A 12,637-nucleotide genomic window follows, 5' to 3' on the forward strand; every position below is an offset into this window, starting at 1 on the left:
GAGGGCTCCAAGAACCATCCACGAGCTGGTGTAGCACGGCTCCAACGCCGGAGTTGGAGGCGTCGATCATGAGGCGTAGGGGTGCATCAGAGCGCGGATGGGCAAGGAGGGCGAGGTCGGATAGTTTCGCTTTGGCAGCCTGGAGAGAATCCAGAGCAGCTGAAGACAATGTCAGTTGTTCGGAGTTTGTTTCCTTGCCTTGAAGCATGTCTGTCAATGGTTTGATGAGCGCAGCACAGTGAGGGATGAACCGGCGATAAAAATTGATAAGGCTGAGAAATTCACGGAGCTTGCGGATTGAGGCAGGCTGCGGAAAGTCTTGAATGACCTGGACTTTTGATGGGAGAGGCCGGATGCCGGAGCGGTTGACACGGTGACCAATGAAGTCGAGCTCCGAGTTGCCGAATTCACATTTTCCTCTTTTGATGATCAGGCCGTAATCAGAGAGACGTGTAAAAAGCTTCCGGAGGTGTTGCAAGTGCTGCTCCGTATCGCGCCTGAATACGAGGAGGTCATCGATGTAGGCCATGCTGAAAGGGAGACCCCATGTAACTGCGTCCACGAAGGGTTGAAATGTCTGGCCAGAGTTACGCAGGCCAAATGGCATGCGGAGGTATTCGAAGAAGCAGAATGGTGTGATGATTGCAGTTTTGGGTACATCGGATGGTTCTGCAGGGATTTGGTGGTAGGCCTTGACGCGATCGATTTTAGAGAAAATTGTGGCGCCATGCGGAGCGGCGGTAAAATCCGCGATGTGAGGTAGGGGGTAACGGTCTAGAACGGTAGCATTGTAGAGGGCGCGGTAATCGCCATAGGGGCGCCAGTCCCCCGGGGATTTCTTCGGTACCATGCGTAGAGAGGACGCCCATGGGCTAGATGAAGGTCGGATAATGCCGAGATCCAGCATGTGTTCGAACACGTGGCGGGCGATCTGTAACCGCTGTGGAGCAAGGCGACGAGCTCGAGCGTGTGTGGGCTGGCCAGTAGTCACAATTTGATGCGTGAACTGGTGTTTGGCGGGCAGTAAGAAGTTGGAAGGACGGAGCAGAGAAGGGTATTTATTCTTCCAGGAGGTCTCGTAGTGCGACTGGTGTGGGCTGGGTATACTGGGAAAGGGTTGTCGAAGGCGGAGGCCCTGAACAGAGAGGTTCGTCGCGGCATCCACGAGACACTTGCTGTTCGTGTTGACCAGCAGATTGTAGTGGCGCAGGAAATCAGCTTCGAGGATTGGGTAACGTACGTCCGCGACGAGGAAAACCCATCGAAACACACGTCGGAGGCCCAAATTGAGTGTGAGAGCATGTTCGCCGTACGTAGTGATGGGGGTGAGGTTTTCGGCTTGTAACGATGGGCCAGTGCGGCGAGAAGGTGAGGTTGTAATGCTGCAGGGGAGGACGCTCACCTCTGCTCCGGTGTCGACGAGAAAAAGGAAGCCCGAGATGTGGTCGCGAATGAAGAATAAGCGGCTGCTCCCCGGAGTGACACCACTTGCCGCTTCTAGTGGTGTCGTGGGAAGTTTCTCTGGAAGGGACAGGGAGGGGTGCACCGACGCGCTGCTTCACCAAAGGTGCGGTGATACCAGTACTCGCTGATTTGAAGAGGTGGTGTAGCACTACGTCGGCAAGGTGAGGTCTGGCGACGGAAAGGCGAGAGTGAGCGGGAGGTCGACAGTGCGGCGATTTGGTTGGAGAGACGTGTGATCTGGGAGTGGAAGTCGTCACGGAGGCTCTGAAGGTCCACGCGGGAGGGAAGAGATGATGGCGGGTTGGGAGGCGGGGATACGGCACCGAGAGAAATTGTGGAGTAGGAAACGTCCATGACGGAATCCGCCAGCTCAGCCAGCTTCTCCAAAGACAACCCCTGTGCGGTCGCAAGCACCAGGCGGGCCGACGCCGGCAAGCGCTGAAGGAAAAACTCACGCAGGAAGGCTTGGTCGAAGATAGCAGCCATGTCACCCAGGAGCTGCTGGAGCCGCCGCAGCAACTCTGTTGGTTTGCGGTCCCCCAGTTCTTCAGAGGAGATGAGCTGCTGCAGGCGGCGATGTTCCGAGACGGCTGTTCGCTTGATGAGCTCAGCAGCCAACGTGTCAAACGGGGCCGGGGCGGGTGGAATTATGAGGAGGTCGCGGACTTCGGCAGCAGTCTCAGGTGGTAGCGACGCAGCGACGTGATGAAACTTCTGTGCCTGGGTGGTGATGCGGCTATTAATGAACTGGCTGTTGACTTGAGCGAGCCCGAGTTGAGGATCGGTCGGCGATAACTGGGGAAGGCGAAGAGACAGCGCAGGGACTGCCCTGGAGGGTCCGTCACCGGGCATGGCTGAGGCGTTGTCGTCGACTTTGGCCATGATGAGAGCTGGTGTTCGAGCGGACGTCCGGGTCACTAGTTTGTCGCGCCAGTCACTATGAGGCCGGCACTATAAAGGAAGTGATTGATTTACTGGGTGAAGTGCTAGAACGTATGATGGCGTGCAGTGAACGGTGCGTTACACCGGCGCGAGGAGGGAGCTGAATTCGGCTGCACCTCGGCGTCATCATCGTCGTCGGCTCGGGCTGCTCCTGCTGTATTTTTTCTCACAGAACAGCCGAAAAGCCGGACTAGCCCATGACTGCAGTCATACTCTGAATCGCTTCTGACGAAGGACCTTAGTGTTGAACTTGACGCTGGTTAGAGCGTACGAGCCTTGAGTCGACCTCTTCACTTCGTAGTGTAACACTAACCACCTTTGCAGGCTGAGTTGTTCGAAACTGGGTTTGCCCCCGAAGAGGCGCAGCGGGGTTTGCGGAGCCTCCTCTAAGCACACACCCCTGAAAAAGCCGGGCGCCGGGCCGGTGTGCTTGTACCCATTTTTACCGGTGGGTGTCCGGCGGCGAGTTTCGAACCAACCAACTCCAGCAGCCGAAGCGGACGCCCATAAGGCAGCTGCTGCTGTTACAGGCTCGCTTTTTTTGCTTAACTGTCTCTCGTTACTCCTCCGTTTGACGCTGTCTTCGAGCTAACTGCACTGCCAGACGAGTGTCTTTCACTTCGAAGATGTTGGTGAGTCGGCACGAGACCAGCTTCCGAACGTCGCCTTCTGTGATGAGCAATGTCTTTGCCGCTTTTGAGCGCACAAGACTCTCTGTGTGCAGGCACAAAACTCAATACGTCGGGCATATATGCAGGGTGCTGCATGAGGTGAGTAGCTGCAACACGGTACTAAACACTATAGAACCATGTCATCGCCCAAGTACTACCCAGGCGCGCAGTACGTTTACCTGGAATCTTCTGTCTGCTTTTCACACACTCCTCCGCTCCCTGCAGGGCACGGTTCAGGTGTTCACAATCAAACAGTTGTTATGTTTTGTCGTTGGTGTTGTTTAATTGCCTCTTCAGATATGGCCGATACTGACTAGGGGGTATTGGCCAGGGTTTTATGAGGAATTCCAACGAGAATTATTGAAGATATTGCAGGGTAAAACGGTCCATGGCGTCTTCTGCGTTCTCCTCCTCAGCACACGCTATCACCCACAACTATACGCGCAGCAAACTCTAAAGCATTCCCATACCCTGTAATTCTGGAAAAAATAATTTTTTAACGGGAAACTATTTATGAACGCCATTTCTTCCATATAATGTACGATTTCACTATAACCATCAACATATCCGCAGATCAGCCGACGACAGTCTTCAACTTTTTTTCTATTAACGTTATTGCTGTCGTCAAAAGCGTTCCTCATTTGATTTTTTATGGGAGTCTTAACTGTTCGATGCGGCCTATGGAAACACTTTAAAAGAAAGATTTTGCTACATGTCAGAAGAATGGACCATTGCCTTCAATGTTACCGCAAAAGTAAGTTACAATATTCCAATTTTCAAAATTTTGTCCCAAATTGCTGGACATGACCCTTACAAACATTTCCTTACACAATATGTGCACTGTCTATAGGAAGTGCACAGTTTTTCTATACACAAACCGTATTGATAAGTTTGTAGACAATACCGATCATATTGATACTCTATATACAAACTATAAATTACGGACATATAAACTTTTAGTCGACTTTTGACTCTATGCAGAATATAGACTATGAAAGGTAATATCTTTAGGAAGCCAATAGAGTATATAACAGGTCTATTAGAACGTCTATAGACCGTTTTTTAATAAGGGTAAACACATACTGCGCGATCACTTTTGCCGTTCAACGCGCGCAACGTCCTCGTAACACGTCGCGCTCACGCGGCCTCAACGGCATCGCTGCACGGTTGGAATTACCATGTTTGCTACACTATGCCCCCTGCCCTGGCGGCTGCTCCTCTTCCGGTTCGTGCATTTTTATTTATTTACAATACTGTGTAGACATTTGCGGGCTGTTACAGAGCTGGAAATGAATACTTCACAGACATTACATAAAAGCCGTTTCCTACCTTCGCTGACAAAGCTGTGGATATTGATACGGGAATAAAAGAAGAGGCGGAGAGCGAGCGCGAGCGGCGAGCGCGCGGCTCTAGCACGAGGGAGATAGAACGAGAAAGCTTGGCCGCCGCCGGTCGTGCTTCGCCGGCTCTCCTCCGTACTGCTGCTATATTTCTCTGGGCGGGCCCGTGGCCACCCCGTGGCATCCCACACCGTAACATTTTGGTGGCAGCGGTGGGATCATGCCGCTCACCCGCTCCCAGAGTCAAGCACCCGACGTGCCAGACGACAGGAGTCCACCACCAGCCGATAGCGCCGACGACGCGGCGGCCGGCGCCGCTAGACCTAGGCGCTCGGAGGGGCTCGGCTCTTCGCAGCAGCCGGACGCCGGTGTTGAGCGCCTCCTGGATACAGTCACCCAACGGATGGACGCATGGGAGGCCCGTCTGACTGCCCAGGCTGGGGAGATGGAAGCTCTCCGGCGCGAACTCCGTCGCCTGGTGCCAGCCGAGCCGAGCACAGGTCAGGTGCCTTTGGGCGTCCCCGCCGCCGCTGTTTACGGCTCTGCCGTCGCTGGGCCTGCGGTCGTGGCCGCCAATGGCGTGCTCGGCGCGGGTGCGTCCTCGCCGCAGTGTTCGTGGGACGTTGTGGAATTGCCCACATTTGACGGCACCATCTCGTGGGATGCTTACCGCATCCAGCTGGACGGTATTGCGGCGGCGAGAGGCTGGGACGAGCAAATGAAGGCATGGATGCTCGTTGCAAAACTGAGGGGCCGCGCCACCGAGCTGCTGCAGAACGTGCCGCCCGACCAGCTGGGCTCTTACACTGTTCTGGCGGGCCTCCTCGCCGACCACTATGGTGCCTCAGGTCAACCCCGTGTGCAGTACCACCGCCTGCGAGCCCGCCGTCAAGAGCCCGGGGAGACGTACCAGGACCTCGCCGCCTCCATCGAGCGCCTGGCTCTGCAGTCGCTGCCGGGAGCGCCTCAGAACGCCGTGGCCCTGGTCGGCACCGAGGCGTTTGTCGACGCCATCCGACTCCCCGAGGTGCAGCGCTTGGTCCGCTCTGGCCGTCCTGATTCCGTCCGCGCCGCCATGGCGCTCGCCATCGAGGCGGAATTGACTTTGCAGGCCACGCGGGGGTCGCCACCGTCTGCCGAGCGCAGCGTCCGGGTGCAGGCTCCTCGGTCCGCAGCCCCAACTGCGGCCTCTATCCGACGCCTGCGTAACGACGTCCGCATGGCCTGCTTCCGCTGCGGCCTGCGGGGACACTACGCGAGGGACTGTGCCGGCCCTCCAACGTCGGGAAACGATTTGGGAGCCCTCCTTTCGTCGGCTCCGATTACCACTGATGCTCCTCACGTGCTCGTCGACGTCGCCCTGCTTGACCGGCACGTAAAGGCCTTGGTTGACACTGGAGCGGCTGTCAATGTACTGCACAAATCGTTTGTTGCTAACGCGCCCCACCTGCTTCTGCCAGCCGCCAAAACCCGGCTCTTAGCTTTTAACGGCACCCCTGTGGAGCAAGTCGGACGTGTCGTCGTCAACCTGACAGCACTCGGAAATACCATCTCCACCGAGTTTGTTGTCGCAGACAGCCCTATTTGCCCAGTGGTCCTCGGGTGCGGGTGGTGCCAGCAAGCCGGAGTCGTCCTTAATTTTACTAGAACCAAACCACGGGCGAGCCGAACTCTCTGTGGGCCGGGCTGGCTTAGCCGGGTTTCCAGCCTCGGTGTCGCCCTGTGGCAGTCCCTGGTGTCGGCGACCAAGCGTGCCTCAGCATCTCTGCGTGACCTCGCGACGAAGTGGCCGTGTCGAGACAAGCCGTTCGACGTCACTACCGTGACTGTGGCGTCCGCCGTGACCCTGCCACCGGGTGCGGCAACGTGGGTGTATGCCAAGCTTGACAGTCCGGTCACAGCAGACGTGCTGTTCGAACCCATCCGGTGTTCAGCTCCAGCCCGTCAGATGACCTCCCCTCGAAGCCTTCTGCCTGTGCTCAAAGGAGAGGCCCACGTATTTATACTCAACATCAGCAGCGTACCTCTCGCGCTGACTCCCGGCACGCAATTGGGTACAGCCTCAGTTTTGGACCCCGGGTCAGCAGTGGCGTCTCTGCAACCTGAAGCCCCGCCTCGCCACCCTCCAGCGCCGGCGATCCTATCATGGGAAGAATTTAACTTTGGACCCAGCCTGACCTGCGCGGAGCTCGCCTCTCTGAAGACCTTGCTGCTCGAGCATCGCAGTTGCCTTGCTCTCAGCGCCGGTGAACTCGGGTGCACTTCCTGGGCTCAACACCGGATCAACACCGAAAACCGCGGGCCCGTTCATCACCAACCTCGCCGTGTAGCGCCAGCCGAACGGAGAGTCATCCAGCAGCACGTGTGCGACATGCTTGACCAGGGAATCATTGCCCCTTCTTGTAGCCCTTGGTCCTCCCCTGTCGTCCTTGTGCGCAAGAAGGATGGAACATTCCGCTTCTGCGTTGACTATCGGAAGCTAAATGCTATTACTAATTGCGACGTGTACCCGCTGCCTCGCCTCGACGATGCGCTTGACCGCCTGAAGGGGGCCCGTTATTTTTCCACGCTAGATCTGCTCTCGGGCTACTGGCAGGTGCCTGTTCACCCCGATGATGCGGAAAAGACGGCTTTCGTGACTCCCGACGGCCTTTACCAGTTCAACCGTATGCCCTTCGGTCTCTCGAACGCTCCAGCCACCTTCCAGCGTCTCATGGACCGAGTCTTAGGCCATTTGAAGTGGACTATGGCGTTGGTCTACCTGGATGACGTAATTTTCTACGCGGCTACATTTGAAGAACACCAGAGACGCCTCAAACTCGTCCTCGAAGCCCTTACCTCTGCTGGGCTTCGCTTAAAACCAAAAAAAATGTTTCATCGGTTTCGCGGAGGTGACGTACTTGGGTCACGTTGTGAGCCGGCATGGCATCAGTCCCGACCCTGAAAAGCTAAAAGCGCTTACAGCTTACGAAGCTCCCACCACCGCCAAGGAGCTCAAAAGTTTCCTTGGATTTGCTTCGTATTTCCGTCGTTTCATTCCGGACTTTGCCAAGCGCAGCGCTCCATTGACCGTCCTGATGAAGAAGAATGCACCGTGGAGTTGGACGCAGGCCCAACAGCTCGCGTTTCTTGACGTCAAGCACGCCCTCCTCGAGCCTCCTACATTGGCCCATTACGACGAATCGGCCCCCATCGTCCTCCACACGGATGCCAGCCAAGATGGGCTCGGCGCTGTCCTCCTGCAAGAAGACGAGTCTGGTGACCACAAAGTCCTAGCTTATGCCAGCCGCCAGCTTTCCGACGTTGAGCGCCGCCGCCACTCTTCAGAACTCGAGTGCCTCGCCGTTGTCAGGGCCGTCGAGAAGTTCCGTCCCTACCTGTACGGCCGTCACTTCACCATAGTCACGGACAATAGCGCTCTCACTTGGCTGCAGTCCGCCAAACATTTGAATGCCAAGATTGCACGCTGGTCCCTGCAACTTCAGGAGTACAATTTCACAATAGTGTATCGGCGCGGCTCTGCCCATCAAGATGCCGATTTCCTTTCTCGCCACCCTTGTTCCGTGAAGGCTTTGACGGACCTGAGGACTGCACAAACGCAAGATCCCGCCATTGCTGCCATAATCCACTCCCTTGGCACCGCCGCCGGCGCAGGCCTCCGCCAACTACGCCGGGTCTATCGAATGAAGGACGACCTCTTGTGTCATGTGAAGCGGCTCCGTGGTCGACCACCCGTCTGGTTGCCAGTTGTGCCGGCAACACTGCGGTCGCAAATCTTGCGCGGCTTACACGACGCTCCCACGGCTGGTCACCTTGGTCGCGGCAAGACCTACGCACGAGTGTCGGAGCGGTTTTGGTGGCCTAATATGTCCAGAGATGTCAAGGAACACGTGGCGTCCTGCCAGACATGCCAGTACAGAAAACCGTCCACAGGTGTAACCAAGCCACCCCCGCAGGCTTTTTCGCCACCAAGTTCACCTTTCGAGCTGGTTGGACTGGATCATTTGGGCCCGTTTCCGAAGACGCGTGCCGGCAACCGGTATGTTCTGGTTGCGATCGACTACTTCTCCAAGTGGGTCGAAGCACTGCCCGTTCCAGACACGTCGTCCGCTCATGCCGTCGCGTTTGTGGAACAGCATCTCGTTCTTCGGCACGGTGTTCCCCGGCGCCTCATCACGGACCGTGGGAGCTGCTTTATGTCCCATGAATTCGAGCGAGCCCTCCGCTCCTTCGGCATTGCGCATTCCACTACATCCGTCAATCATCCGCAGTGCAATGGCCTCGTGGAGCGTGTTAACCGTACCCTCACGGATATACTCGCATCCTACGTCGCTCCGTCCCACACAAACTGGGATCGTTTTGTTTCTGCTGCAGCTTTTGCAGTCAACACTGCAGCGCAAGAAACAACGCATGTGACGCCGTTCTCAGTCGTCTATGGCAGAACGCCCTCCATCCCTCTCGACGCGCAGTTGGGCCTTCCCCATCCTACTGCGTCACCAACTGAATCTGCTCAACGACTTCATTCCGCCCGCCTCGACGCCCAGCGCAACCTCCTCACGGCTCACGCGCGTGTGCAAGCGGCCAACGCGGCAGCACCACCACATCCCCCCTTCCGGCCCGGTGACTTGGTCCTCGTTCGCCGCACCATCCGTGTGACTGGCCGTGCCGCAAAGCTCTTGCCCCGATACCGCGGCCCTTACCGTGTCGTTGCCCGACTCGGCCCCGTGACATACCGCCTGGAAGACCTGCCAGAGCATCGACCATGCGGTGTGCACCACATTTTCCCAGAGCATGTTTCAAACATGAAGCGATATGTCTACGGCGCCTGCGGTGACTCCGACTTAGCTACCGGGTCCTCATCAGTGCCGTCGTCGCCTGCTGGCTCCATGCCTTCCCCACGCAATGCAGTCCCATAAACGGATCGCCGCTCAATATGCATAAAACGCCCTGAAGTTAGCCTAACCGGTGTGGGACCTTCTTCGGCGACTGCAGACACCTTCGCCCAGCTCACACACTTCGAATTCAACGAAGAGTGTGACCGTTTCCTATCTGCGGGCCCACATTGCATCGCCCCAGGAAACCCTGCATCAAAGCACGGCCTGACTTCTCCGCCCACCCACCCCCCCCCCCCCCCCGGGGAAAGGTGATACGGGAATAAAAGAAGAGGCGGAGAGCGAGCGCGAGCGGCGAGCGCGCGGCTCTAGCAGCACGAGGGAGATAGAACGAGAAAGCTTGGCCGCCGCCGGTCGTGCTTCGCCGGCTCTCCTCCGTACTGCTGCTATATTTCTCTGGGCGGGCCCGTGGCCACCCCGTGGCATCCCACACCGTAACAATATATACATGCGTTTGAAGACACGTAATAAAATGAGCTGCGAATTTAGTTCTTAACCTAGCATTTCTTTCTTAATTACAGATCCTTGTTACAAATTTTCAGGCCAGCGGGCTTAGTACCAGGCTACTCGCTTGTATGTGAGCCAGTGACATGTGGTAAGTTCTCTGACAGCTCAAAACTCTTGTTAGGACTGTCCTCATTTCTGTGCACTGCATTCGAAACACTCCGACGGTTCAACACACATCGGGGTCACTGCTCTGCTAAAAGTGCCCTTACCGGCAGGTTTTATAAGCGTAGTGCTTTCAAAGTTCAATATTTTGGGCGAGAAAATTTTGCCGGGCTTTAGATATAGTGCAATGACCGCCACGATAACCGGGTCGCACCTTCAAGAAATGAATTAGCTTGGCAAATGGGCATGGCCAGCCCGCAATGAGCGCATAGCCTAAGCACGGATGATGACATCGTCACGGACTTGAAGACGACGAAGTTGGCAGTGGCGCGGGATGGAGTGCTCGCGCCAGACCCGCAGCCAATAAACCATGCCATTACCATCTGTTATGTCGTTGTCTTCATCAGCTTGCCTTCAGATATCTATATTCTCGGGTGTTTTGGGGTAATACGTTGGCGTTGTGAACTTTAAACAAAAGAATCATTTGCATTGTACAGCCGTTTGCGTGCACCAAAAGCAAGCGTCTCAGTTACAGCAGACTTGCTCGAGCAGTCTGAAACTGTCCAGAGTGCTCAGCCAAGGTTAGTGATACCCTTGGTAGCTTTCGGTTCAGTGCCAAAGAGAACTGACATAGATAATAGATTTCTTATTTTCTTGGCGCTGCTTGCATCAGCGTCCCACATGACCAGCAACACCGCAGGCGTAACAGACGGGGCGGTTCTACTGCGTGCGACGACATGTACTCGTAGGCAGTGGTGCGGAGCGAGAAATAGTGAAGTGATCTGATGGCACCAGTGGCGCGAGCTGATGGTCTGCGAAGACGGTGCTCGGTGCCCTGCAGGTAATAGCGACCGGCACACGGCTTCGGCGTGAGTCGGCGGAGCGACGACCTGAGGGGGCCGATGAGCGGGTGACCGGTCCTTAGCAACTTTCTCCTGAATAACACGCTGAAGGATGGGGGTCACGATGGCTTTGGGAAAAGGTCGGCAAAAAGCCAAGGATAACTGTCGGATGACCATCTCTCTATCTAACTGCTGAATATGCTTGAGAAAGGATTGCTTGTTCTCAGCAGCACAGTTAGAGTCAAGCCAAACAATGTCATCCTGGAAATTTGGACGGCAGGTGAAGAAACTAGTTTTCGGAGCTCATAACTCTGGCACTGTCCTCAATACCTTTGAGATTCGTGACCATTCCCACCATTTGACGGCGTAGAAATCTGCCTCTATGAGCCTCTTTCAAAGACTTTAGCTAGGAACCGCGAGACTATCGTCTCCATCTTCCATTTTAAGCAGCGCACAAGTGCATCATCGCTTTAAGATTGCTCACGCCATCACACTTCGTCACTGTGCACCCTGAGAATTGCTTATGGATCGGAACCGGCTTTTCCTGTCTGAAGTCGGGACATCGCTTCAGTATTGCCACGTCGTTCAACCCCCCCCCCCCCCCCATTTATGTTCGTAGCATGAACAGACAAGTAGCATAACCAAACGCTTTAACCGCATCATCAGATATGATACCCATGTATACTTTCTACAAGCACTAACTCGGACAGCGTTCTAAGGAACAAGTCGACAGAGCTGGCACTTTTGGCTCAAAGAGAGTTTGTCAAATTTCGAACGAAAAAATATGGTGCTTGGACTGTGTCTGGATTTTTCAAAACCGTTTGATCTTATAAATCACAACATTCTCATTAAAACACTGGAGCATTATGGCATTAGGGGGAAAGCACAAAAATTATTCACATCTTATCTGCAACATAGATCTCAGTTTGTAGTAATTGGACGACAAAATTCTGCATTGAAACCACTAAAAACAGGTGGCCCACAGGGCAGTATTCTGGGCCCGTTTTTGTTTATCCTGTATATAAATGAAATAGTACGCCTTGACAAAACTGCTCACTATATAATCTATGCAGACGACACTAGTTTATTTTTTTTCAAACAACTCATGTGAGACCTTAGCTTCAAGCCGCATCTTCCATCTTCCAACTCACCTCCCTGACTCCGTAGTATGCCGCGCTGCCTAAAATAAATACATGGGCTCAAAGAAACTGTTCAGCAGTTAACCATAGCAGAACAAAAGCTGTACTATTTCACCCCCGCAACAAGCAAATCCATTTGCCACACACCGTGTTGAAACAATACCAATATTGAAATAGTAAAAGCTTTTAAATCACTAGGTATATACTTTTCTGAAGATATGTCATGGGATGAACACGTAGGTTATGTCGTAAATAAGTGGTCGAGAACTACTTGCATCATGCGCCGTCAATGTTATTTCCCTAAGTGAACGTCCTTTTATATAACTGTTTATTTTCCTTTACATTAAGCTATGCCTTTTTAGTATGGTCCACAACAACAGCAGCAAAATTATCAAACCGTTAATATTTCAAAAACTGGTCTTACGTCTGGTCTGCAATGTTGCGTATCGCTCTCATACTGCAGACCTATTTATAAAACACAATATCGTTCCAATTACATCACTATACAATTACAAACAATCCCGCCTTTATAAACTTGGAGTACTAAAGAATAATGATGCATTAACTACCCTAGCAGGATTGCAGATAAACGCCACCACTTATAAGGTACGTTATTGGGAACCCAAGAATGTCACCAAATTCCGGACTAACTACGGGAAACAGGTGTTGAAGTACTCATTGCCAACGGTTTTATATAATATTTTTATGGAAACAAATAATGACATTTCCGCGATTTAT

At 54.1% G+C, this 12,637-nt stretch overlaps 1 protein-coding gene across 1 annotated transcript; it reads right to left on the reverse strand.

The window, feature by feature from the left end:
- Positions 1–1,497: 1,497 nt before the first annotated feature.
- On the reverse strand, positions 1,498–2,346 carry LOC144123728 (uncharacterized). Its single transcript, XM_077656501.1, has one exon. It carries the CDS (start codon positions 2,344–2,346, stop codon positions 1,498–1,500), a length of 849 nt encoding a protein of 282 aa, XP_077512627.1.
- Between the last annotated feature and the right edge of the window lie 10,291 nt (positions 2,347–12,637).

This window comes from Amblyomma americanum, chromosome 3 (genome assembly GCF_052857255.1).
Source record: "Amblyomma americanum isolate KBUSLIRL-KWMA chromosome 3, ASM5285725v1, whole genome shotgun sequence".
In the NCBI taxonomy this organism is placed as follows: Eukaryota; Metazoa; Arthropoda; class Arachnida; order Ixodida; family Ixodidae; genus Amblyomma; species Amblyomma americanum.